Source organism: Sabethes cyaneus, chromosome 2 (assembly GCF_943734655.1).
Source record: "Sabethes cyaneus chromosome 2, idSabCyanKW18_F2, whole genome shotgun sequence".
NCBI lineage: Eukaryota > Metazoa > Arthropoda > Insecta > Diptera > Culicidae > Sabethes > Sabethes cyaneus.
The window spans coordinates 214,304,978-214,332,703 of record NC_071354.1 but is presented as its reverse complement, the minus strand read 5'-3'; the positions used below and the strand labels follow the sequence as shown (position 1 = coordinate 214,332,703).

Sequence of the window (27,726 nt, the reverse complement as noted above, 5' to 3'; positions counted from 1 at the left end):
TATACACAAATTTGTAGGATTATTATACATATCTATTTACGATAGCTTATAATTATCTATTTTCAGGTAGCAAGTGTGTTTTATTTCTTTTCAGAGAGCGAAATAAGGCGCTACAACCTTGGCTAATTGCAGCCGGGCTTTTGGTCTAAAGGCCAAAAGTTCATCCCCGAGGGTCTTGATCGTCTTTGCGGCAATACTTCACAGTTGGCCTGGCCGATTAAACATTTGCAATATATCTTCGATATTCTGCAAATGTTAATACAGACAAGAAAATAATTTGAGTTATTTCTTTGATTAGAAATAATTAAAATTATTTCCAGGAATGGTATTAATAAGAATAAGAATAAGAATACCTATCTTTTTGTCAAAGGAGTTATATGGTTTTTGTTTGAAACAAAAAAGTTGTAGCAAAATTTCGAAACATGGTTTTTTGTGGCTAAAAGAAAAGTGTCCCCGGTTGTGAAACACCTCGGGAAATCTTCAGAAAAGAAAAGAAAATATAGAAATATCGAAGGAAAATCAAAAATTAAAATAATTTATTCATGGAAAATACTAAAAATACAAAATCATTAATCAATTTCTTCGTTTAATAATGTAAATCTGAATCGCAATGAATGCATGTAAAAAAGCAAGCAATCATATTGGCGCATTTCAAATGCACTGACCTGTTACGTATGTTACAAAGAATTGAGTTGTTGCTAAACCTAAATGAATCCTGCTGCCATAAAAACTCGTAAAACCCCAATTGAAGTAATGTACGATCATTGAAGTATAAAATAATTGATTTTCTAGATGTTTGACAACCGGGGAACTCAACTGTTTCATAACCGGGGCGGTGGCTATATTACAAAAAAATTATATAATAATTTTTGAGTTAATTATTTCACCTAAAATTTGACTGTGTGATGAAATAGAGGTCCAAAACTTAGCTTATATGCCTTTACCTGAGCTTTTTTTTATCGCGTTTGGTACACAAAATAATCAATTGCAAAACATGCGAAAAAACTTTTTTGAGAGTTTTTTCAAACATTTTTCCTACAAAGCATTGTAAATGTTGAAGTTTGACCGTTGTTTGCTCAAAAGTTATATTACTATGAGACTAGACGTTGGTAGTAACTTGACTGCACTAGGATAATAAAAACGTTAAAAATTACGGGTGTTTCACAACCGGGCCGTTTCACAACAGGGGACAATCCCCTACATAAAAGTTTATTTTAGATAGTAGTTTGCTAGACTGTACCACACCGTTGGACTGCTGACGCTGAAGAGTTTTATAAAACCTAGTTTGCTATTTGCTTTGTTGATAAATTGCATTGTTATAAATGTTAATTTCGAGTTTAAAATTACACCTAGATCTCTTACAGTTTTTCATTTTTCTACACGTTGGTTGGCACGACATATTTTTAGTTTATTCAATATATTTGCATTTTTCTACTGAATTCAATTGAATTGCATTTTTTGTCGTTCAGTTGGAGCAAGCTTTTATTGCACCATGTGTAGAATACATCGATTTCATTCTGGAATATTTCGAAGTCGTCTGCATTAGTTATTTCCATGAACAGCTTCATGTGGTCTGCGTATACTAGAACACGTATTCAGTTAAGAGGAAAGGGGATGTCAAAGGATACGTAAAGGATGAAAAGAAAAGGGCCCAAGTGAGAAACTTGTGGACCTCCGGAAGTGTCTTGTGCTGATTTCGAGAAGGTGTTTTGAAAACGAACTATTTGTTTACGCTTTGTGAGATATGCGTGTAGCCATGTCAAAAGTGTTTCTTCTACTTAATTTTTTTCCAATTCGAACTGTCTTGTTAGTAATTAAGGGGGCATAGTACTTTTTCAATTTAAAAAAATCGAATTTTTTTTTATTGATTATTTCGAAAGATTAACATTTTGACCATATGTGTTTCAAGTCATTTCGATGAATTCCAAAAATTGACAAAGTTACAGCTATTTGTACCGCGCATGTCTGGAGCGATTACACAGCGAATAAAAACTTCAACGTCGTTTTTCTCGAAACCAGGTTTTGAAAGTCGGTACCATAAATATCTCAAGAACGGCTGAAGCAATTCTCATGATTCTTTTTTTGTTTCAAAGCCAAGAAAATTATCTAGTGTTTGACCCATCCTTTTTCCGGTATTACAATTTTTGTAGTTTTTAGAAATGTTTAAAGTCAATTTTTTCGACTAAAAACCTTATTTTTATGTTTGAATGTCCGCCATTTTGTTATGCGTTCGAATTTTAAAAAAAAGATGGGTCAAACACGAGATAATTTAATATTCCTTCATGTCGTTTTGGAATTTTTCAATTCGGATAAGCTCCCCAGCGCCAATCCATGGTACCGCAAATCATGTTTTTTTTTCGAATGATCATGTTTAAGGAGCCGTAGAGGAGAGGGGAAGAGGTTCATATATGCAAACAAAACTGCAAATATTAGTATAAAGTGCAATGTTTAGCTAGCAATAAACCTGAATCGATTCGCTTTTCGCGTTATCGAGAAAAAAATATTTGAAATAAGGCAAAAAATATGGTGTAAAATGTACTATGCCCCCTTAACTGTCAGCATAAGCATTGTCAGCACTGCAAGTAGGATAGCAGTAAAGTAGCCGTATATTTTACCAAAGCAGTTTTTAAGTAGCATTTAAGGTTACTTAAATGCATATTGGTTTGCATGTGAATTACATTGATAGAGCTTATTGCCAGGTATTGCTGATTTTATTAAAAAATCCAGATCCTAGCGGCAAAAGTAAGTTGTTATCAATCCAAAACCAGCTAGTCGGCAAAATGTTGAGTAAAAATTTAAACAAATTGAATCAAAACCTGATGACTGGTTTAGTGTATCACCAACATTTGTCAACTCTTACTGCTGCCTTGGAAAACAGAAAAATAATGTATAAATTTCAATTATCATAAAATTTGACTATCTGGTAATTGCATAACAATTACAATCATAATATAAAAGAAAGTGCCCAATGACATATTGTTAGTTGATTTTCGCGCAATAATTAAAGTTGTTTAAATGTTTAAAATTCCTCACAGCAAAGTTATTGTTTTTATTCGTTTTTATGTGAAAACTCAGTCATACGGTTTCTACTATTACTGCGCAATTTCCAATTTCCAATTAGAAATACCAATTTTTTGGGCTTCAATATATCTAAAATGTAATGTTACGTTTCAAACATTTGGAAACAAAATTTCCAAATCTCAATCTATTCTTCCACTTGGCTCTCAAAATGCACGATTGACATCAGACAAACCCCATTTTAACGCGTCGATAGTTTTCGCATGCGGCTCAAATTCATTCTTGCACCTTTGCGGAAACATTTGCGCCACTTATCCTCTACTACTTGAACTCAAACACCGAACTCAAGCCCCAAACGATGTAAGCCAAAAAAACAAAAACGGAAACCATTCTTCACCAATTGTGCAACCAAACATAACATATCATACTACTAACTAACAACCTGCAAACGGCCTTTCTCTCTCACGTCATCTTTCTTTACGGAATGTTTTTTTTTTGTATTCATCACGCCCAACTTTCGGTTGGCACTTATGCTGTAAATCTCACACTTTGCTGGTTATCTGTGCTTCACTTCCAGCGTTTATAGTATGTACATGGAGTAGGTTAAGTTATGTCTGGTTGTCCGTCCATTCGTCTGTTGTTTTCGGGTGAGTAATGTTATCATCATACCTTTATTTTCCGCTTTCTCGGGTTGTTGCGCCGATACCAGATTGCTGCTGTTGATAGTGGCAGCTAGCAGGAGCAGCTGTATCAACGGCTGCCTCCTTATCATCTTCGATATGTGTTTGAAATATCCGGTGGGGAGGCTTCCGAATCGACGTCACTTTCCACGCGAAACTATTGGTCGAAAGAAGGTCACTTGGTCTGTTAGTACACGGATGTGCAATATACTCCACACTCTCCGTTTCTCCGAAAATTATTTTTCACCGAGTCAAAACAAAATTGGTTTCGTTGCTAATTAGCGGTTACAGTTCAACACCTGTGTTTCCCAGTGCACTTTTCTTCAAATGAACTTCAGCTGATATTAAAAATTATAATTCGTTTCACTTGTTTGCGCTTGCCTGTGCACCGCACGTGCTAGCCAAACTTTATTTGCCGGTCGCCGGCCAGTTTCACCATCGGATCAGACGTCCGAAACCCAGCAGCAGCCACGACTTTACCGACTCAAGATCAAGGTGATATTAAGCGTGATTGCTTTCCAACATTCAGCTTTATACCAACCGAACCGGCAGTCGGGTTTTTGCGTTCGGTGGGTCTCATATGGCGTTTCGCCGCTCTTGCCTGGCATATGTACTAACATGGAACTTACCGAGCACGATCCTGTTCGGGTCTGTTCAAAAAGGTTCAGCTCCTAGGGGGCTCGTGCTGCCTGATGAAGAAGATGCGTCGTCCCGTACCGTTCGTTGGGTGTCTTTGGTTGCCTCTTGTCTGGTGACCGGCCCGATCGGAGTGCCGTTTGATCGGTTCGCGGTATCGTCGTCGTATGTTTGATTAATTAATCGGCTATTAATGTGTGAGCTTAAAGTATGATCGTCACGATCTAATCGTTGTTGCATGCTTAGTGATCGCATCGAATCTGCAATTGCTCTCTACAGAAAATATTTGAAATGAAGCTTTTCTAAAGTGAATTACAAAAACAGGAATGTAATGTCTACCTTTTGGTTTCAGATTCCTAAACAAAAAAATTCCGATGAGTTATTGTTTTACTGCGATTGGCAATATTTGATTTTATATTTGTGTAATTAATAAAATATTATTAGAACAAATGATATGACAAATTAGGCTAAAACGTAAAAAGCTTACAAATTGTTTCGTGATATTATTACGAAAGAATTTACGGTGCAATCTGCAATCTCTGCAATCAGGTTTTTACCAGGAGAACGTTTAAATTTAACGTTGACTGCTAAAAACATTACGTAGCTGGACTTGAAAAGATTTGAATAATTATTGTCTATGAGATGAGTTCTCTAACTTGTAGAAGAATAGTAAAGTAATACTCGAGCCATTGGGTATGTCGCGAATCATGAAAAAAAAACCTTTTTTTCAGTAGCGAGGATCATGAAGTTCCCCCTACTTTGTTGGCTTCACTTTAATCTTTCACGGTAACAAAGATATCGGTTCACCATAAATGGTCAGGTTCGTCACTTGACAACCTTGCTGTCTTTTGTTACCTTCCGTATTGGAGTTATTGGCTAACTTTGTTTAGAAATATCAGTAAACCTCAAACTAAGTACCGTTCTGATTCAAGCTTCCAGCACTTAGGCTACGCAACAACTTTGTCTCAAGTACAATATTCGAAACTGTTTTAATTTTTGCTGATTTTCTATAGAATTTCTTTTATAAGTGGGACTGTTATGCGCGTAGCGGCAGTTTAGCAGCTGAAAAATTAATTTATTTTTGCGGCAAAATGTTAAAAATGAGATTAACATCATGTATAATTTTAATATATTCTAAAATATACAGTTACACTTTGATTTTTATGGTCTTCATTTAAACTTAGAATTGCTCGGTCTTAGATTTCGAACTCAAATTAACTTCTGCTTAATTTAATGTGTGGCTTTATCGATTTTTGACTGAATACCAACTTTTCTTGATTTTGATCCGTCAAGGATAGCACGTATCAGCCTAGCCAGTTTTGCTGGAAAACCATGTTCATGCATAATTCACCACAGCTCATTTCGTTTAATTAAATCGTACGCCGCCTTAAAGTCTATAAACAAATGGTAAGTCTGCAAGTTGAATTATCGGAATTTATCGAGTATTTGTAGCAATATGAACATTTGCTCCGTCATGGAGCGTTCCTCTCGTAAACCGCACTAACATTCGTCCACAAAGGTTTCCTGCAACGGCCTCGGTCTATGAAACAGGATGCGGGAGAGACCCTCGTCCATAGTTGGTGGATCTACAGAGACCCTAATCCTTAGTTTCTCCGGGTCCACTGCTTGTCCATCATCCTAAATCATTATCCTGTTTCTGTTGACAGCTATGTCTTGTTCACCATTCAACAGTCCATCGAAATGTTATTTCCAACGCCTGGCCACCTCAGATCTTTCATTAATCAGGGGTGACATTGCGATTCTTGTTTCGAGTGATTTTGGTTCCTTTCGACCACGTTAAACGAATGAGCGAAACGAACGCGTACGTTATTTGGACGACCGGAGGTGTTGCCGTTCAGAACTTGTGTGCGACTATTAAGGCCTGCGCATTGGAAGAGCAACTATGCAATGCTGCATTGCTTCAAGAGCTGGTTGATCGGTTGCCGCCTACGATTAAGCTAAATTGGGCGCTGCATCGACAAACATTACTATCTGTGTCACTTGCAGACTACGGAACATGGTTAGAAAAGCTTGTAGAGGCAGCGTGTGTAGTCACTGTACCATCCAGCTCATCATTTAGTGCGGTGAAAACGGAGAAGCGGGCAGGAGAGAAGACGTAAACGTGCATTTAGAAGCGGATAGCGACTCACCACCAAAACAAGCGCTTAAGCCGATAAATAAAGCGTGTCTCATCTGCCAGGAAAGCTGTAGTAGCGCAGCGGATTGCAAAAGGTTTCGAAATCTTGATATTAGTGGTCGCTGGGTAGCTTTAAAACAACACAAGCTGTACCGCAAGTGTTTAAAAAAGCATTTTGGAGCCTGTAAGGTGAAAACCCCGTGTGGCAGACGAGGGTGCACATGCATGCATCATGAGCTACTACATGATGACTCGAGGTATAAAGCAGATATCTACCCCAAGTCAACCCAGCCAGGTGAAGGAATGACGTCGCAAAATTGTAACATGCACGTTAGCCAGTTCGAGAAAGTTCTTTTCAGATATATTCCAGTAACGGTGCCCGGACGCGGTGTGTCCGTCATAACGTACGCGTTCCTGGCCGATGGTTCGTCACCCACATTTATGGAGACTAGTCTACTAAGGGAACTTAAGTTGGACGGCGAGCCCTACCCCCTCTGTCTGAACTGGACGGCGAAGCAGAAACGAGAAGAGAAGGACTCAGTGAAGCTTTCACTAGAGATTTCAGAAGTTTGTGGCAAAAAGAAGCAATTCCGGATCCCGAAAGTGCACACAGTCCGCAGTTTTCACAGTTTTCACATATGTCCATGTAGTGAGCAATGCGATACTGAGCTTCATAGGATAGTAAAGGATTACTTCTCATTGGAAAGCATAGGTGTAGCGAAAACAGATAAACCACTACTATCGAAAGAAGACGATCGAGCAATCCGATTACTGGAGAAGCACACCATACAGAAAGGTAACCGCTATGAATCAGGCTTGCTCCGGAAGTACGATGACGCACGTCTGCCTAACAGCAAGGCGATGGCTATGAAGAGACTAATATGTCTGGAGAAAAAGCTGTTGAAGGAGCCAGACTTAGCAGAAACCTTCGCTGAGAAGCTTCGTGAGTACGAGCGCAAAGGATACACTAAAAAGCTTTCGCTAACCGAGTGCGATGCCAGACACCCACGATCGTGGTATCTTCCGATATTTCCGGTTCAAAACCCGAATAAACCCGGAAAACTGCGCAAAGTTTGGGACGCAGCAGCCGCAGTTAACGGCATATCGCTTAATGCTACGTTACTGAAGGGTCCAGACTTGCTTACTTCTATCTTGACAATGCTATTCAAATTCAGGGAGTTTCGGATTGCCGTGGCCGGTGATATTGTTGAGATGTTTCACCTAGTGTTGGCGAACGAAACGGATCAACAATCTCTGAAGTTCCTCTGGAGAGGCTGCGATCAGAGTCGTGATCCAGATGTTTATGTTATGGTTGTGATGATATTTGGAGCAACCTGTTCCCCGAGTTGTGCGCTCTTTGTAAAGTAGGTAGAATACATTCACGGGCAGGTAGGCTTTCAGATCCATAACTGGTTATCCAACTCCAAGAACGTGTTAGAAACTTTTGGAGTGAAGGATGGAAACGAGAAGAACTTGAATACCACAGCAGAACTTGCGTCGGATAAAGTATTAGGGATGTGGTGGTGTACCTCGACAGATACGTTGTTGTTTAAATTATCCCCTCGACAAGATTCCAAGCTGCTATCGGGACAGGTTGTTCCGACAAAAAGGCAGGTATTGAGCACACTTATGAAGATCTACGATCCGCTGGGGCTAATCGGATATTTTCTCATGTTCCTAAAGATCCTGCTCCAAGAAATTTGGCGTTCGGGCGTAGTCTGGGATGATCTAATCGCAACCAAAGAATGGGATAAATGTCGGCTCTGGTTGAAAATCCTGCCCAGATTCGAATTCATCCGAATCCCTAGATGCTATCGTAAGAATACCAGTACACTCAACTCCACATTTTCGTCGACGCATCCGAGAATAGTTACGCTGCAGTAGCCTATCTACGTTTTGAGGAAGGAGAAACCGTCGAATGTGCAATAGTCGGATCAAAGGCTCGAGTCGCTCTATTACGGTTCGTCTCAATCCCTCGTCTCGAGTTACAGGCCGCAGTGATAGGAGTACGCCTCGCACGTTGTATAACGGATTCCCTTCAGTTGGAAACAGCTCAGAGGTTCCTCTGGTCGGATTCGCAGGACGTGATCTGCTGGCTGAATGCTGATCATCGTAAATACAGCCAATTCGTCGGCTGCCGAGTAGGTGAAATACTGGAGAGTACGGAAGCCACAGAATGGAATTGCATCCCAACAAAAGTCGATGATGCCACAAAATGGCAAAGACTGCACAATCTTTCGTCCGAAGGTCGCTGGTGTCGGGGTCCCCAGTTTCTATGGGAACCTAAAGACAAATGGCCCATTAAGAAATCTAACCCCGGATCTACTGCTCTAGAGTTGCGTGCACATGCGTTGCATCACAGCTGCCTGGAATCGACAATTAAGATGGATAAATTCTCCCGATGGAAGCGTCTAGTGCGGCATGTGGCCTTCGTTTGGCGGTATCCGTTGAATATACGTAGAAAGATGAAGAAAGACAGCCCCGTCACCGGCCCGCTCACTCAGGAAAAGCTAGCAAGAGCAGGGAACTGCATCTACAAGATCGTCCAAGTGGAAGTTTTTTCGGAAGAGATACGGATACTTCAAGAAGCCCACCAGGAGCCATGGGCGAGCAAGCGGAATTTGCCTAAACATAGTACCCTCTACAAGCTTAGTCCCAACTTCGATTAGGAAGGTGTACTGCATTTACACGGTCGCATTGATGCGTGCGAATTCATAGGAGATGAGACAAACATCCGATTATACTTCCCAAAAGCCATCACGTGACCGCTTTGATTATATCGCATATTCATGAACAATATTGTCATCTAAATCACCAAACAGTCTTGAACGAGGTACGGCAGAAGTATTATGTACCAAGTCTTCGAGCCGTCTACCGTCGTATAAGAAACAACTGCCAATTCTGCCGCATAAGAAACGCGAAAGCCCAGCCACCGATGATGGGAGATCTTCCGTCGATGCGATTGAAAGCATTTATTAGGCCATTTTCGTACGTCGGCATCGATTATTTCGGGCCAATGTCGGTATTGGTAGGCCGCAGAGTAGAGAAACGATGGGGCGTACTGATAACGTGTATGACCGTCAGAGTAGTATCCATCGAAATTGCCCACTCAGTTTCGGCTGAATCCTGTATATTCGCGATTCGCAACTTTGTTACACGAAGAGGAACGCCACTAGAAATAATCAGCGACCGTGGCACAAATTGTTTAGGTGCCAGTCGCAAAATTACGGGGCGCTCTGGAAAAAATGAGCCAAAACAAGTTAATCGAGAGCTTCGTAAGCTCCCAGACCAAATGGTCTTACAACCCTCCTGCGGCTCCACACTTTGGAGGATGATGGGAAAGACTCATCCAGTCAGTAAAAAAGACCTTAAACAATGTTAAACCCAATCGAACACCCACTGATGAAATGCTTCGAAACATGCTCCTTGAAGCAGAAGCAATCATCAATGCTAGACCACCGACCGAAATACCATTCGCCTATGATGAAGCGTCACCGCTCACCCCGAACGAAATCCTCATCGGATCATCGAACGGTTCCAAGGCCTCGATCGCGTTTAACGATAGTGCTGCCGTAGTGACGTGTTCCTGGAAGATGTCACAGGTGTATGCGAACAAGTTCTGGCGACGATGGGTCGCCGAGTATCTCCCAACCCTCACCAGAAGGACTAAGTGGTTCCAACCCGTCAAGCCATTAGCTGAAGGAGATTTTGTCATCGTAGACGACCAAAACCAGCCCATAAATTCGTGGCCAAAAGGACGAATCATCGAAGTCACCAGATCGAAGAACGGCCAAGTTCGTCGGGCGTCAGTTCAAACAGCTACTGGAATTCTTGAGAGGCCAGCGGTTAAACTAGCCATATTGGATGTTGCTTCGACTGGAAGTAAGTCGGATCAATGATCGCGACGTACTGGGGCGGAGTGTTGCGAACATGGCCGCTGCGAATCAACACCAAAACAGTAGTGAAGATATGAGGTGCCATACCTCATTGACTCGACATACCATATCCACTAACACTGCTTCAGATTTGTATAAACGCGTACCTTTATTGTCTAGACGAATTGCCTTTATCTGTCATGCACAACTGCCACAGAAAATCTTGTTTAATTAGTTGCTTATAGAATAGCTGATGAGACAAAGTAAGTGAAATTCTCCTGAAAGTACGTGCAATTAAAATTCGATAATTTTTCCTAAATATATTTCTTAAAGGTAAGATCTAGATTCTACAAAACCCTAAAGTGAAATCAACTAATTACTTAAAGTAAAGTTAAACCTACGGCAGGTAACTGATTGAATTTATATGAGTGATTTTGACCTTAAAAGCTAACCTAGCTGACTTAAAAACTACTTTTGCAGCACTCACGTGTTAAGATACAATTCCCAGTAAAGTTGATGAATTATACACTAAAGACACTAAACGTAAGTAGTTAGAAACTAAGAAATATTAACGGCAGAAATGATTGTTATACTATACTAAACTTTTTACACCATGTAAAGCTAACGTATGATTCTAATTCCAACTTTAATTGGCAGGAAATATTTAACCTCCACGTTCTTCACACGAATATTATTAAAATAAACGGTTAAACGATTGGAAAAGTCTTTAGTTGCTTTCGCAATAGTAGTACTGATTGCGTCGTGGATGTGCCTCTACTGTTCGTTCAGGTTTTCTCCAAGTTGTTCACCGATCCGCTCATCAGTTTTTCGAGAGTACTCTGCAGCAACTGCTGGCGCTGATAACCGCCGAATGTTCAGTCGTATCTTCCTTGTTGATCTCGATTTGAATACGTTGAATAACCGGGCGCGAATCTTGCTTACCACGAAATAATGGCCCGAGTCGACGATTGGTCTGCGTACGGACCGAACGTCTGCGACATCAGAATGGTGCTGGCCATCAACCAGAACATATGATCGTGCAGGTGCAGGCCTCTCCATTAGGGTGTTTCCAGGTGTGCTTCTGAATGCTGCGCCGTGCTTTCTTTACCAATGACAACGCAAAAAAAAACTCTTCGCGTCCGACCTGTGCATCTCTATGCATTTTATTTAGGACATGTCATGGGCACTCTCCATATGTATCCTTTCGAGAAGATCATAGAACTCCTCTTTCACGTTAGCGGGTTTATCGTAGTTTATGATAACAAGTTCTCGCGAGCTACTGAGTTGCCATGGCCAGTCTCTCAATTCAGAGCTCTAGCTGATGGTAAGCGTTTCTCCAGTCATTTACTTGCCGCGAATCATAACAATGCACAGTGCTCCAGAATTACAAAAAAAAGGACATTAGCAATTGGGTAAAAAATGCGTAATTATTCAAGGGTGGTATGTTTGGAGAAGTTTAATTATAGAATATAGCGCCTCTTTCTGCACTATTAGGATGACCGTGAATACAATTTTAAGGGTGATACAAATTTTTGTTTTTTCTGCACTATTAGAGCGATAGAAATTTTGTTTTTTTTAAATAGTTTAAAAAAATCCTCCAAAAAGTTGCAGAGTTTACTAAAATAAGCAACTGTGCTGAATAGTTAGTTACGAGATAAAAGAGATAGTTACTATATCTATCTCTTACTGGTTGCGAAATATAATGATGTGTTTGAAAAGAGCATTTAAAATTAAAAGTCAATTATGCTCAATAAATTTGAACACGATTTTTTGATTCTTTCCAAATGTTCTACAAAGTTATTCAGTATGTCAAAATACACAATTTCTCTGAAGACAAAAAAGAATCCTCTGAAACATCCTCGGAAAATTAACTCATTAAATATGCATCTTTAAGTAGCTCTACAAATGCCCCATTTATAACTTTTTCAAAATACTGTTTGGCTGAGGTGATCAAATGAATTGAAATTCAAAGTGATCAAAACAGAAAATATTATCGACAATGGCATGTTTAATGTTCTTTGTTGGTTTCTCATGCTTTTATTCAGTTTTGATAATTAGATATCACGCATATTTATTATGAATTAAATCACCACTTAATTTACTCTGTTTCCTTACTTCATACTTCATTAATTGGCGATTTCCCTCGCCCGTGTTCTAGCGTCTTCTAGCACTACTCAAGCGCAGATTTAGTTTTTTTTTCGCGAGAAATCATTCAAGTCACTCCTTTCTACGGTTGCACGCGTCCCTAGCACTTTATAGAGCGCGTGCTACCATGATGAGCCTAAGCTGAAACATAAGTTCCTATTTTCAACCCAAAGCTTTATGCTTACAATATTCAATGAAATGTAGTACTAGTGATAGATTAAAGTTAAACTGTTCAAAAATTTTGGCGATTTTTAGTTTTGATACTCAACGAACAACGGAAACAGTTACCCTACAATTATACCCTATTCAATCGAATCGATTCGCTAACCTTTTCATTCACCGACTGGTTATAATGTGAGAGTTACCATGTGCCGTATGTGTGCACAACACGCTGCGTGAAAATTATCTTCGCCGCGACCGCTGGCAGAGGGAAAACTGTGATTGGCAACCCGTCTAAAAATGGGATATGTTTTGGAACTGGCATATGTTGCGGGAATTGTAGTTGTTATGCCTTAAAGGGTAATGATGGGCCTCACAGCTATGGCTGGTTTGGCACATTGTTTTCCACTACATTATGCATGCAAATGTACCCGGATTCCTTAGACCCAATTGCTTCGGTAACCGGTTTCAGAGAGGAGTTTTTCAATTCAAAACTAACTTTGTCGCGTTCTTTCCAGTGAATATAGGATTAATGATAAAATGTGAAATAAAAGGCTTTCTAAGGATGTCTTTTTGTGATTTCGAAAGGAAGTAATGGAAAAGAAAGAACGTCTACTGGCTATCTTCTTAAAAAACTAATCAATTTAGTGCTCAGTTATTTATGTTGTTCACTTCAAGTTGGAGGGAGCATGACATTTTGCTTCGCTTTCAGTGATATCAGATCGTTTTATTCAGTGACCATCTAACGTTCCAGCGTTCTGGTAACACTGTTCATTAGACAACAAACTAGTGTCACGATGGATCTGCTTTGTTGATTGCCTTTTGAAATAAAGTTTTTCTTTTAATTGTAAGTTTGCGTACCTTACTGAAGAAAAAATTATAACGTGTCGGCTTCAGTAAACCTTAATACTTTTATTAGTGTCATGTTTCAATTTAAAGCTAAAGCTAGTGAAAGTGCCATCAAATAGTAACTTGACAAATTAGCAAGTAGGTAGGTGGTAAAAATTCGCGGTAGAAATTTATATTGCACAAAGCACAGCATTTCTCTCATATTCCAGACTCCATCCAGCTTTACGATTGAAATAGTTAAGTTTTTCTAAAACATTCCTCCAGCCGTGTATAATAGAGTAAAATCACGTAAAACGCTGCTGATTTTGTTTCATTTACGAGCAAATTCGCAGACCATCAATATTGTTTCTGTGATATTTTTTGTTTATTCTTCTGTAATAATTCTGTTGCCTTTGAACTATTCAGATCTATTGGAAACCAGTTTACAGGACTAAAAGTTGCGGCGCACAGACGCCGTACCGGCGAGCATTGCAACTGGAATTCGCCGGGAAGTTTCTCCCGGCATGTGGTTCGGAAAAACAAGCCTCCATCGGCTATCGCGGCGGCGGAATCGGCGCACTTTTCTTTTTTTCGCCTTATAAGCTATGAACCAGTTTAGAGCATCGATGCTCGCGCTGATAATGCATTTTTGCCTGCATGATTCTCTATTATTTTCCCCCGCTCTGTCTTGTTTGTTTTTGTTACGATGTGGTGACAGCAGTGGCATCGTCAACTTCTATTATGATACCGCCATAGAAGGCGGTGACACCCAGGGGACGGAAAAACATGAACCTAATTGAAAAGTATCGCCGCTGGTGTTATAAAGTTATGATCAATGAGACTTCACTGTCTCGCTAGGTTATACCAACCACTCGCTTAGCAGTTCCATATTTAAATTGACACGTTTGGGTAAGACCTCTTGCTTGGTTTAGACTAGGTAGAGAGTTTTTTTGCATTTAAGTATCGATTCGAATTCCATTTAAACAAAGTTGCTATGGTATTAATTAGCACAATTTGCTTGCATAGTATGCCCGATCAGCACAAAATAACATAAAAATATTTTAAACCAAATCGGTATGTTGTTGCGTCGTCGTAATTGCTTATTCCCGTCCTATCCAACACAAATTAATCAAAATATCAGCGATTTTTATGACACAATGCAAAATTAGTTATACCCTAATATTTTAGTTTCTTGACTATCATACGCGATCAATCAAAGTGAGCTGATATCTATTTAAATGCTTTTTTTCATTAAAGAATTCCTAGCAGCCAATTTTCCTACGTTTTTAGGTGCGACGAAGAAGAAAATGTCGACTAATCGTTTCAATTTCCGTCATTCATAAATGAAAATTACTCACGCAACGCATTGTCGTTTGTCATTAACATTTGTCATGCCGTCCTACACAAATACATGCGCGGTAGCTTCATAAATATTATTGTGATTTTTAGTTCGGACGATAAAAAATTTTGATGGACGGGTTTCAAAACAGTACGACGAATTTGAGATATAAAGTCAGTTGCGTAATTCCAATAAAATGCTTTAATAATCGCTTTTTAGTGAATTCAAAGGGCACGGATCGGAAGGTAAGTGTGTTTGAGTCAAATCAGCAGCAGAACTTTTGGAGTATTCTTTAAATCCACCTAAGAAATGATGAAAATTAGAGTGGCTTTTCTTACTACGACGGGAATTAGAAATAAACCATTACTAATAATTTTTGAAATCCTAATTGCTGAAAACTGGTCGCAGTTTGTAGTTAAAATGGCTTAAATTATAGTCAAAACTATTTCTTGTAATGCTAATTTCTTTCCTAGTTCGTAATGTTCGTAGTTCTGTCTAAAAATTGTGTAATATATACAAAGACTGGCGAAAATAAATTCCATGAAACTGGCAAAGTGACAACCTATATTTCATTATATAGGGTTTATTTCTAATTCCCGTCGTAGTAAGTAAAGCCATTCTAATTTTCATCATTTGTTGGATGGATTTAATGAATACTCCAAAAGTTCTTGTGCTGATTTGACTAAAACACACTAACCTTCCGATCCGTGCACTTTAAAATCACTGAAAAGCGATTATTAAAGCATATTATTGAAATTACGCAACTGATTTTATTTCTAAAATACGTCGTACCGTTTTAAAATCCATCCATCAAAATTTTTCATCGTCCGAACTAAAAATTACAACGATGTTCACGAAGCTAACGCGCATGTATTTGTGTAGGACGGCATGTCAAATGTTATTCTGCACAATTTCTGCAGGTCAGGCATGCTAGGGGCCTTGCATGCGTTGTTTTCATTTATGAATGACGGAAATTAAAACGATTAGTCGACATTTTCTTCTTCGTCGCACGAAAAACCGTAGGAAATTTGGCTAGCAGGACTTCTTTAATGATAAAAAATATTTAAATAGATCTTAGATCACTTTGATTGATCGCGTATGATAGAAAACAAACTAAAATATTAGGGAATAACTAGTTTTGCATTGTGTGTGATGAAAATGGTGATATTTTTAATAATTTGTGTTGGATAGGACGGGAATAGGCAATTATGACGAACCAGCAATATACCCTAATTATTATTACTATTCCATTACGGCTGTATTCGTTTTGGCTCCCGATCCCCCAAGCTGAGATTCGAACATACGACGACTGGCTTGTTAAGACCATACCTCGATACCTCGAAGCTAACTGGCCGGTTATGCGTGGTGTGCACTACAGGCTAATAAAAACTTAGATTTATGCTTCTTTAACTGCTCACTAGTTACTCACTAGTTAGTCCAATTAACGGGAGCCTGATTAAAACCTACCCCACTTAACGACAGCACAACGAGCGAAAGTTGACTGTATTTCAAGAACAACAATGATGTCAAAAATAGAGATCGACTACGTACAGTCATCAAACCTTACTGTTACTACCTAACCACAATGTTTATCAGTCGGTAAACTAACCAATCCTTCTACAATGAAAGGAATTCAAATGATAGGCAATAAAAGAAGTCTGAAATTTTCATGGCAGATTTCGAGCGATAAACTAGGTGAAAATGCAATCATTGTGGAATGTTGTTGATGATGTTGTTGTTGTTGTTTGTTTTATATTATTGATAGTGATCAAGGTTCAACAATCAGTTATCACGATAAACCATTTCGGGTAAGAGTAATCCGAGTGCGAACACATATCATCAGATATACATTTAGGTACTACGGAGAAACTCTCAGGCTGTAGGTATGTGGAAAAAAAATTTGATCGCTCGGCAACTATCAACCAATTAAAATGTGCATCGTGGAGGATGCAGAAACTGCGGAATGAAATGATTGGGTAATTTCCATCGTCACATGTCTTCCGATAAACAAAATTCACATGCCAACTTTAATGGACTATTGTGCTTGAAATGAAGCACAAAACCAATAAAAGGTCGTACTTGTAAACGCAAATGAAGCAAGTGAGAGTTTATTTGTCTCTGATGATTGAGCGAAGACAGAACAACTCCTATGTAATTTGTTTACGTTTGTTGATACTCAGGTCAGTGACGTATGAAGACATAAAGTTTAAGATAATTAAAGAGATCCAATTTATCAAACGTAAAAAACTAGTGAGAGTGATTCTTGTGAGGTTAGGCATGTCTATTTAGCTTGCGTGCTTCGAACTAAACAAAAAATAGAAGGGTTTGTGTCTCAATCAAGACACCGAACTACGAATGTATATACATATAGGTACAGTCCTTTCCTTTAATGTTGATACTATGGTCTTTTCTGTAGATTTCGTGAAAAGAGATCAAATTTGGAAATTACAGGGTGAGTAGTAAACTATCGATGAACTAAATGGTCACAAAAATTAGACAGTTGCATAAAGAAAATATAGAAAACTGTTGATTTTCAATGCGCACCTTTGAAAAATTGAAATTAACTCTAACTCGGTAGTTAGACAGCAGTTTGTTCAACTCTTCGTCGTCGTCGAGGTATAAATTCTCTCTTCGTGATTGGTTGGAATAATTTACAATTATTTTCGAACATGTTTTGATACAATTCAGGAACCAAAGCGAAAGTTGATGGAAAATTCCATTTAATTCTACTATAACAAAGTTACAAGAGAATTAAATGGAATCCTACCCTTTCTCGTTGATTGCTAATTAATAACTCTTTATTGTGATGTACCACTAACGGCAACACAAGCGGTCCTGCAGCAATTTTAATTTCAATAATCGTCACATTGAAAACTTGTCTGCCGTGAACAAGTGATAGCAATTAAAACCAAGTTAACACCACATTAAACGCAACAAATGCGCAGGAAAACGCATTAAAACTAAACCCAATGTTTTGTTTTAATAATCATTGCTGGCCCAATAAACTTTATTGTGATCAGCGGAGAACAACAAGCTTCTTTTATAGCTTCATATAAGCAGTATAAGTATTAGCAGTTTACTGACATCTTTTGCATTTTCATACAAGAATTTGTTCGTTCTTAAAAGAACGTTTTCGGTAATTGATAAAAATTTAGGAAACTTGAAACTTAGGGCTTTTCACTAGGTTTTCTTTAGTAACACAAATCAATCCATTACCAATGCTACAGTAATACGTAGCGTGATTTTTCTTTGGCAGCAAAAGGTGAACGGCTCACTGGTAACCTTGCTCTTTTGTTCAGACTGAAATTGAAATGCTCCATTTTGTTCAACGTAGATGTTGGAATGATGGACCATGAAAAATAGGCGGGACCGATTCTTGTCACTTGCCCTGGCACATAACACGAGGTAAGCCCGCGAACAGCATTATTTAAACGCTAGCTAAGCTACTGCCAACATCTTACTGGCATGGCTGGACGCGACAAATGAGAAAGCATAAAGGGCAAGCGAAAGTCACGCTCGAGTCGTGCACGTCTGCAGTTCCCGGTCGGTCGTATTCATCGGCTGCTGAAGAAAGGAAACTATTGAAGCTGGAGCTGACTGCCTTGATGGAATAATTAGCTGCAGAAGTGCTTGAGTTGGCAGGAAATGCTGCTCGCGATAACAATAAGACCAGAATTATCTCACGTCTTTTGCAGCTGGCCACCTGGACTGGTATTTCATCGTGACTCATGACCATACACGAACGGCTTCGTCGATAGCATAGCTGCTGAGGCTTTCCGGTTGGTCCGTTGCAACAAACCGTGCCTGGCTTGCGGTTATCGCCAATTTACCGAAAAGAAAATTACGTTAAGTGCGTTAGTGCAAGTTTATTACAAGCTGGAGCTATGATAATCAAACCATCGGTCCTTTTGAGGGCAAAACAACGATTAAAGAGTTTATTATATTTTCTTGCCCAGTTAATACCATAATAACACAGGCCACGAGGGAAAGGTTGAATTTTTCGCTGTTACGGACGACCAGTTTTCTGGTCACGGGCGACATTTTCAACATTAAGGCGATTTTATTAACTGTACGGTACAAATTTGATTGCTTGGGGCTTTCGTTAGGCGGCACGGATCGATTTCGTGAGTGATGACACGATGATATTTGCTGCCGATTGCTTGCAGTTAATATTTCCTCACGCGTTGATTGACTGATACTTTCAGAAACGGCCAAGATTGATTTTTTTCCGTTTGCTCCATTTTGAGACATTCTTTTCTTTAAAAGACTAAAAAAACACAGGAAAAACGTTAAAACTCGTTATACGTATGAGTTTTTAACATACAATGTTCTACAAAAATATGTCTTTTGATAGGAGAAACAACTTTGTAAAACATTATGATGCAATAAAACCTTTCAATTTAAAGTAATTAGCGAAAAGGTGATTTTTGAGAGGTCTTGATTTAAAACGCCCTGTGAGATAGAAACTATAAAAAATACGCTTACTATGTCTTTGGCAAAGTTACTTATATAATCTTTAGTTACAACTTTATCGAAGAAATTATCCTTCTATCTCTTTTCTACAACAAGTTATCATGTGTTATATGTTTACAACCAAACGGGAACTTAGTCGTTGCTTTAACATTAATTGTCTTTTTATGAATTTTGAATCGCTTAGCCGCAAAAGTTAATTTCCACTTAGTTTTCGTTTCTGTGCAATGACAAATACTGGGTCTGAAAGATCCGCGGCGGATAGGCCCAGTTTTACCAAAGTGGTGGCACTGCCAACAAACTGGGAACGGGCTTTGTAGTGTTGGGCAGAATGCGTGATAGATTGGAAGGTGATAAACGAGATAATGCGTCTGTTGAGGATAAAGGGGCTTTTCTTCAATTACAGCATCATCAACGTGCACTGTCCGCACGAAGGTAGACCCGACGACGAGAAGGAAGCATTCTACGCGTGGCTGGAGCCAACATACGACAGCTGCTCGCTACGGGACATCAAGAACGTCATCGGGGAAATGAACGCCCAGGTCGGAAGGGAAGAAAAACTCACGCAGGAGGTGAATAAATCTCGTAAGCGCTATACACCGAACCCTGACATGTGTAGGGACGAAGGAGGGAATATAATCACAAACGAACACGAGATGGTCGACAGGTGAAAGCAGTTCTTCGATGATCATTTCAATAACGAAGTTCCACAAGGAGACTAAACGGAAGCTAATCTAGGAGTGCCCATGGAAGATAGTAATGTTCCAGTAACTGATCTACAAGAAATCAAACGAGAAATCGGGTTGCGCAAGACCAACAAAGCCGCTGGTGAGGACCGCCTACCAGTAGAGCTTTACAAACATGACCGAGAAACGCTGGCAACGGTTCTATACCAGGTAATTTCCAAGATTCTGGAGGAGAAGAAGCTACCGGACGAATGGATGGAAGGAGTGGAGGAGGAGTAACTACCGCAGCATAACCCTGGTAAACGCCACTTACAAGGTCTACTCTCTCAGATCCTGTTACTCCGGCTGTCAGGCTTGGATCTTTACATCTTTATTGATTTCAAAGCAGCATACGATACAGTCGATCGAGACCAGGCTTTGGCAGATAAGGCAAGATTGCGGGTTTCCGAATAAACTGACGCGACTGATTAGATTAGATTGTGATGTGTTTCGTGCGTAATTCAGGGACAACTCTCGAGCCCCTTCGAAAAGCGGTGTGGGTTGAGATAAGGTAAAGGTACATCCTACATGCTGTTCAACATCGGTCATGAGGGGATGATCCACAGACACAGCCATCCATAGTGATAACATAGCCACCCAAGCAACACAGCTTGTTATCGAACAGTATAATATTACATATATCAGAACTTCTCTATTACCTGAAAAGCGCAATAAATTGAAGTCTAATGAAACAAGAATTGAAAGAAGTATGTATCAGGTTATTTCATACCAATTTCAAACGTTATTATAACATAAGCTACAACTTGTTCTTCCAGTAGTTTAAATTTAGTAATGGAGACATAATAAAAACTTCGTGTTGACATGTTGATAAAACAAACATTATACATTTGATATGAGCTGTCATATAAATTCATGTTATCCCAAAACATCTCAAAACCTTAATAATAACGACATATGTTTTCAAAGTACGTTTATAGTACTCTTAAGTGACTACTTTTCACGAATATTATTTTCTAACTTGTTTTGTGTGTTACTTGGGCAGGAACTTTGCGACGGCGGAGGCAATCTACGCCAGACTGAAAGTGGAGTCTAGGAGAATTGGGCTAAAAATAAATGTGTCGAAGACCAAACACATGAAAGGAAGAGGCTCAAAAGAAACAAATGCGCGCCTCCCACGGATGGTAGAAGTCGTAGATGAATTCGTTTATTTGGGATCGCTGGTGACGGGTCTACTTTGCCCTTCGCAAAACGCGACGATCAAGAAGCATACGCCGGCGCACGAAGCTGACAATGTACAAAACCCCTTATTAGACCGGTAGTTCTTTACGGACTTGGAGCTGTGGCCGCTGCTCGTAAAGGACATACGCGCCCTTGTCGCGTTTGAGCGGAACGATATTTGGCGGAGTACAAACTCAAAGCGGAGAGTGGCGGAGGTATAATATGAATCACGAGCTACAGGCACTGCTTGGAGAGATTCCTATCGTACATCTGGCGAAAGTCGATAAATATCAAAACCACACTGACCAAAGATTGACTGTCCGACTATCCAGTTCAAGCCGATTAATGAAGCGGCACTGTTTATTTCGCAGCTACTGCATTTGCTTATGCTGCTTATCGTTAATATGATTATATTTCGCAGAGTATGAAGTTACTCAACGAGAAAGTTAAGTGAAAACTTCGTTTAACCTGCTGGTGCCTAAATTTTTTTTCAGCCTGAAATAATTTTGATTTCGTATTTGCTGATCAAAACTCTAATTTTGAAAAGTATCACTTAATTTCACTAAAAACAGACATCGACAAAAGCCGGTCTTGGGCAAAAAAAAATTTTAATTGTAGCAGCAATTGCAAAATTTTTTGTTTCCCTGGTAAACGGTTGAAGAACACTTTTATAATTTTCAAGTCAACTTATGCACACTTGGAAGTTTAAAATTTTATTATTTCTTTCGCGCATATCGGAAGCTTATAAAATTAAAAACTGGAATAGGTCAAAGGGTTGCCAGCTCATAGGAAAAAGAAAAATGGGAAACAGGTATTGTCGTGAAAAGATATTGAATATTTAGTGGAGGCCACCAAAAGGCGGTGGTGGGCACCATGCCTTGGCTTTTGGAGCCTCAGAGCCACGTTCGAAATTCGTTTTGGATGGACAACAGATTTCTTGACATTTTGGCATCAATAGTTCGATGTCCGTGTCTGACCATGCGTTTAAGAGTTATCCTCTTTCGGAAACAAAAACTCAGTTAAATTGCATAAAAATCAAAGCTTGAACATTTTCTGAGTGATACTTGCATGCAAAAATGGTAATCAGGACTCGAATGAACGCCCTGCGTTTAAAAAGTCCCAATAAGCTAATAACAACAACAACAAAAATGGTAATTAGCTTAATCGCATCGTTTTTACGATGTTGCCTGTTAGAGGATTAATAGGCCAACAAATGTGCATTGGACAGGAGCTCGTTACTTGTATTGAATACCCACGGCACAATCTAACACATTTCTCGGCTACTTTTTCATTTCGACGTACAGCAGTCCTCCGAATAACGCGGTGGGTGGTGGTGTACGCCCATGCCGATTTCTTAGTTGTCCATTAACCAATAAAGTAGATTTTTGGTACATTGTTAGTATGTGGTACAACCTAGTCAACTAGCAAAAATCAACTTTATTAGTTAATGGACCGCTGAGATATCACGATGGACGTACAGCACCACCCATCGCGTTATTCGGGAGATTCCTGTATCTGCAAATGAAAGATTCTCTTCGTGTCTCCTCTCTTCTGCTTTTTACGTCGTTACTAACGCATTGAAAAGAAATTTTTCGAAACATTTGGCTAGCTAGTGACTCCGGCAACCGATTCATGCAAAGCGGATGTGTCAAAATTCATTAGTATCGCCGTAAACATCGGCAGAGAGGAGACACGAAGAGAATATCTCATTTGCAGATACGTCGAAATGAAAAAGTACCCGAGATTTTTATTGTTGTTGATTTTGTTTTCCCAATCACTGCAAACAATGTGTTGATCAACAAGCTTCAATCGGTAGGTCTTACCATAATTATGCTCTCCAAAATTACCTCATCTATCGTTTTTATAGCCATTAACTTAACTACTTAACTAACGACAGTAGCAATGAGCCGCTGGCCGTAAGTATTGCACCATTACCAATCGTGAAGAGACAGCAGTGTCGCTTCGCTCTAATCTCAAAGCTCATCCCATACAAAATAATTAACCAAAGCTAACATCCTATCTCCGGTACAGTAAGCTTCGATCGTCGCAAACGGAAAACCTCTCCAGTGCAGTGGCCGATGGGTGAAGAAGGGTGAAACAAGTTTTAAATGCCTTATTTTTCCACTCATTCGGAAGCATCTCCTGAGGGCCTGAGACCTCTTAGCGGTTGAAGTTTTCTTGGATGGGAAACATACATACGTGTAAGCCAAAGACATTTTTTTCCGGTACCTTACCATTGGATTCAAACCCATGGAGGAAAAACGTTACCGGGCGACAAAAGAAGGCAGCAACGGGTCTCAGGTTAGGTTTCGGGGTCCATTCAGTCACTCGATAACGACACATTCATGAGGATTGAATTTATGACCGAACATGTTAGGTGTTCGCTCGTGGTTTTTCCTCTTACGGTTTGGCGTTGTTTCACTGCAGATGAGGCACAACGAGAAAAAGTGAGATGCCAGAATTTAGCTGAAACTGTTGGTTAGTTAAATTGCTGGGCCAAACACAACTCACCGTGTAATGGCTCGATAGAATCGGTAAGGTCGTAGACAAGTGTCCAACCTGACTGTGTGTTTGGCGTCCGTTGCAGACGATGCTGTTAGTTAACTGCCTACATTGCGAACGACCTACGGAATGCTTCAAAATGAATCAACGATTGAAATGGGGATGGGGCAACTGCGGCAGTGGGCATCATCGGTGTCACACTTCTTCGCTGAATAGCGAAAAAAGATGCGAATGAAAAGGAAATTTGCGATGAAGTTTCAGGAAAAGTAAAAGTTTTTCATTGTTGCTTACTTTGTTTTTGCTTCATTACTAATGCGAACGGTTCAGCTGGCTCATCAATATTCGATAACAGAATTGGCACTCCGATGGTGACCAACAGAGACTGCATACATTTGATTGATTTCATCTACAACACTGCATGTGTTGAGCATCTTTATCGTACTGTACCGTGCTGGAATTTTTTTGCATTCAGATTATTTTCGACTGAAACGTGCAAAGCATTGAAGAGGTTTAAACAAAGCAGCATCGGCTGATACTATTGGGTGTTAGCTTCAATTGGTGCTGTAAATTTTAACGATTACAGCAACATTCATTCACAAAACAGCTGAATATGGTGCCATTAGCGATGTTATCATCATTCAAAATGGTAGTGATTTCATGTACGTGCCATGATGGTTAAACTGGGCTTATTTAACCTACGGGGAGCTAAACTAATTTCAAGTGTATTGAGTAAAAGCTAGGAAACCATATATGTTTCAACCCTGCACGACTAAAATGGTATATCTTTCCAAAAATCATAATTTCGTCCATTTGAAAAACAAAATTTGTAATATAGCACTTGTTTTTCCAGTTACGTCTATGTACATAATCTTATAGTCCTGATATTAGGCATCTGCCCGAGGTTCTGGCACAGAACTGGATCCCACCCATCGTAACCATGATAAGTCTAGTTTGCTTACTCGGAAAGCCGTTTTCGTCCAGAATTTTCCATAGCAGTTGTCGGTTGACACTATCCTATGCGGCTTTGAAATCAATGAACAGGTGATGCGTGGAGCTCGGGATTCGCGGCACTTCTGGAGGATCTACTGCAGGGTGAAAACTTGGTTTGTTGCAGACAAACTCTCCATGATATGTCTGATCTATGCCGGTTTGATAACTTCTCACGAGTCTATTGGCGATAGTCGATGGAAGATGACTTGGAAATGCACTTTGTAGGCGGCATTCGGTCTTGAGCTCCCATTCTCCATTCGCCCCTAACACTTGCTGTTCTAGCATCTAGATCATCCAACGGGTATGGGATCTGCCTGGAAGTCAGGTGCTTCTGTCGGATTCTCTACTGAATTTTGTTTTTGCTCTCTCATCCGGCATCCTTGCTACGTGGCCAGCCCACTGTAGTCTGCCGAATGGAAATGGAAAGGAAAACTTCCGACTAACTATGTAGTCTGTTATACCGACGGTTCCTTGTATGAAGGTCGCGCAGGTGCTGGTGTTTACTGCACCGTTTTTGAGCTAAAATCTTTGCAATTATGTGCGGAGCTCAGTTTGCATATTATCTACTTCTGTTCTGATATCCAGGGCGTTATAAAAGCACTTTGTGAGGCTAATTCAAAATCCAAAACAGTCGTCTGCCACACTTTGGTCGTCTGGTTTGATTTCCTGGCTAATCTGGTATAACCCGAAATGAATTGGATAATGAACTTGCAAGATCTGCAGCAAAAACGGCAGTTTTCGGTCCAGAACCTGCATTACCAATTGCGGCATATGGGATCGAACAAAAGATTTGATCTTAGTTTTCATCTGAACATGAACGTAATTGGAGTAATCTTGAAACATGTCGTCAAACGAAAAACTTCATTGTTAAGCCTTGTGAGCAGGTGGCAAAATTACTTTTGCAACACTCCTAGTTTCAGATCACTGACTGGTCACCTCAGATATAATTACCATATGGCTACGATTCAGTGAGCTGAATCTTTTCATTGTGATTTATGTGAATCCGACTACGGTACACCACATCACGTAGTTTGCAACTGTCCTGCAGTACCACAATTGCGTCATAAGATCTTTGGATGGATCCATCGTAAATGAATCTTACTAAGAGTTGTATACAGAGTGAGTAGTAATAACTGTCATTAGTTTTTTGGATGTATTCAACTAAAAATTGGTCAATCACAGATGTGTCTGCATATTTTTCGTTTAAAGCGTATTCAAATGTCAACACAGTATGCAAGTTTGTTCTGAATTTTCATTCATTTAAGTGTCATTGTAATCATGGACGCAAAAAACAAAACATGTGATTGGTCTGTTTTGAATAAATTTTCGACCGTGGGATATTTTAAAGAAGCTGAATTCCAAACCTGACCGTAAACGCACTGTAAGGACACTGGAGGCCTTCAAACGAGTAAAACAACGGGTGCTAAGTTTGACTGAGAAGCAGAATGTAGTTAGTATCGAAAGCTGTCAGCAGCTGTTCAAGCCACACGGAGATTGAGAATTTCTATTTTCGGACGAAAAAATGTTGCTTTTACAAGATCACCGTAACCAACCAAATGATCGGATATTTGCAGCACATCTTTCTGATATTCCTCGAGACAAACTGGCTGTTCAAGGGTTCCAGAATGTTTCCAGAGTGACGGTACGGGGATGTTTCTCCAAAATTTTGAAGGTTCCATAGCTGTTCATCGAACCTCGTGTTAAAATCAACACTAAATATTATATCGATAATGTTTTGAAGAACCATTTGTTTACCATCGTCAAAAAACACCACAAGAATGCATTATACTGCTTCCAACAAGATTCTGCACCGTATCACCAGGCGAAAGCTATACAGGCTTGGTGTGAGCACAATTATTCGAATTTTATTTCTTCGAAAGAATGGCCTGCCTCTTCGTCTGTTTTGAATTCTCTCAACTTCTATGCATGAGGCTACATGCTAGGCTAATTAGGGAGCACCAAGGAATTGACTGTGGATATTTTCAAGCAGTTTTTGAAGAAGATTTGGGATGAAATACCTCAGGATATGGTGCGTGCCAGCTGTAACGCTTTTCAATTACGATGGCGAACGCCAAAGGGAGGCAAAGGGAGAAGGATTTGAATTGGACTAATTCGGATATTCTTTACACGAAATGCACTCAAAAATAGAATTTTTGCAAGCGTCTTATTTTTGTGGACATTTACTTTACTGACAGTGCTTACTAACAACCTTTTGGGTAAGCATTTTCTTATGAAAATGTAAGTAAATTGTTTTAGCATATTCACAGATGGATTACCGTTGAATGTAGAGTTAGCTTGTCTTCTGTTGCTTCTGGAGAAAAAACACAAAAGAACAAGGGGGAAAGCGTGACAAAAGCTCAACAGTCAACAGGATAAAACAGAAAAAACGCGTGAGAAAAAAGAAGAAATACTGGCAGGACAAAAAGGGAAACAAAAGAAAAATCTGGACAGAATGATAGGGAAGGTGGGACGTAAAAAGTGAAAAAGGTGGAAAAGAAAAAACAGAAGGAAAATGAGATAGAAAAGGTTGGAGAACGGAAGAGAAAAGGAGAGAAATGAAAAAAAGAAGGAAAACCAATCAAGAAATCGAGAAAGAAAATGTGAAAAAACGCAATAGAAATAGAGGAAAAGAAAAGAAGAGAATACGGGAGAAGGATAAAGAAATAACGCGAGCGAAAAAAGAAGGAAATGAAGTGAAAAAATATAAATGGAAGACAAAAGGAATAAGACGACAAAGAAAAATAAAATGTTACAGAAAAGGAGGAAAAGCTGGTCATAATAAAAGTAAGAAAGAAACAAGCGAAAACGTAAAAATGGAATGGTTTTAAAAAGATATATAGTATAACAAAGGTAAAAAGGCGCTTACTGGGACAGAAAAAGGAAGATGAAACGGGACAGAAAATGGCACAAAACGAGAAGAGGAAGAGATAAATGGGCCTGAAAACGAGGAAAAAAGACAAAAAGCGAAACAGTAAAGAGAACAGTCGGATTTCACGCCAACTCGTCTATGGAGTTGGCAGCACCCACTCAGAATTCAATGGAA

At 39.5% G+C, this 27,726-nt stretch overlaps 1 protein-coding gene across 1 annotated transcript in view; it reads right to left on the bottom strand.

The window, feature by feature from the left end:
- Positions 1–3,790, bottom strand: part of LOC128736624 (uncharacterized) — a 49,313-nt gene extending 45,523 nt beyond the window's left edge. Inside the window, exon 1 of the mRNA XM_053831111.1 lies at positions 3,688–3,790. Within this exon, the coding sequence (XP_053687086.1) occupies positions 3,688–3,790 (103 nt within the window). The remainder of the gene's footprint in view (positions 1–3,687) is intronic.
- Positions 3,791–27,726: the final 23,936 nt, after the last annotated feature.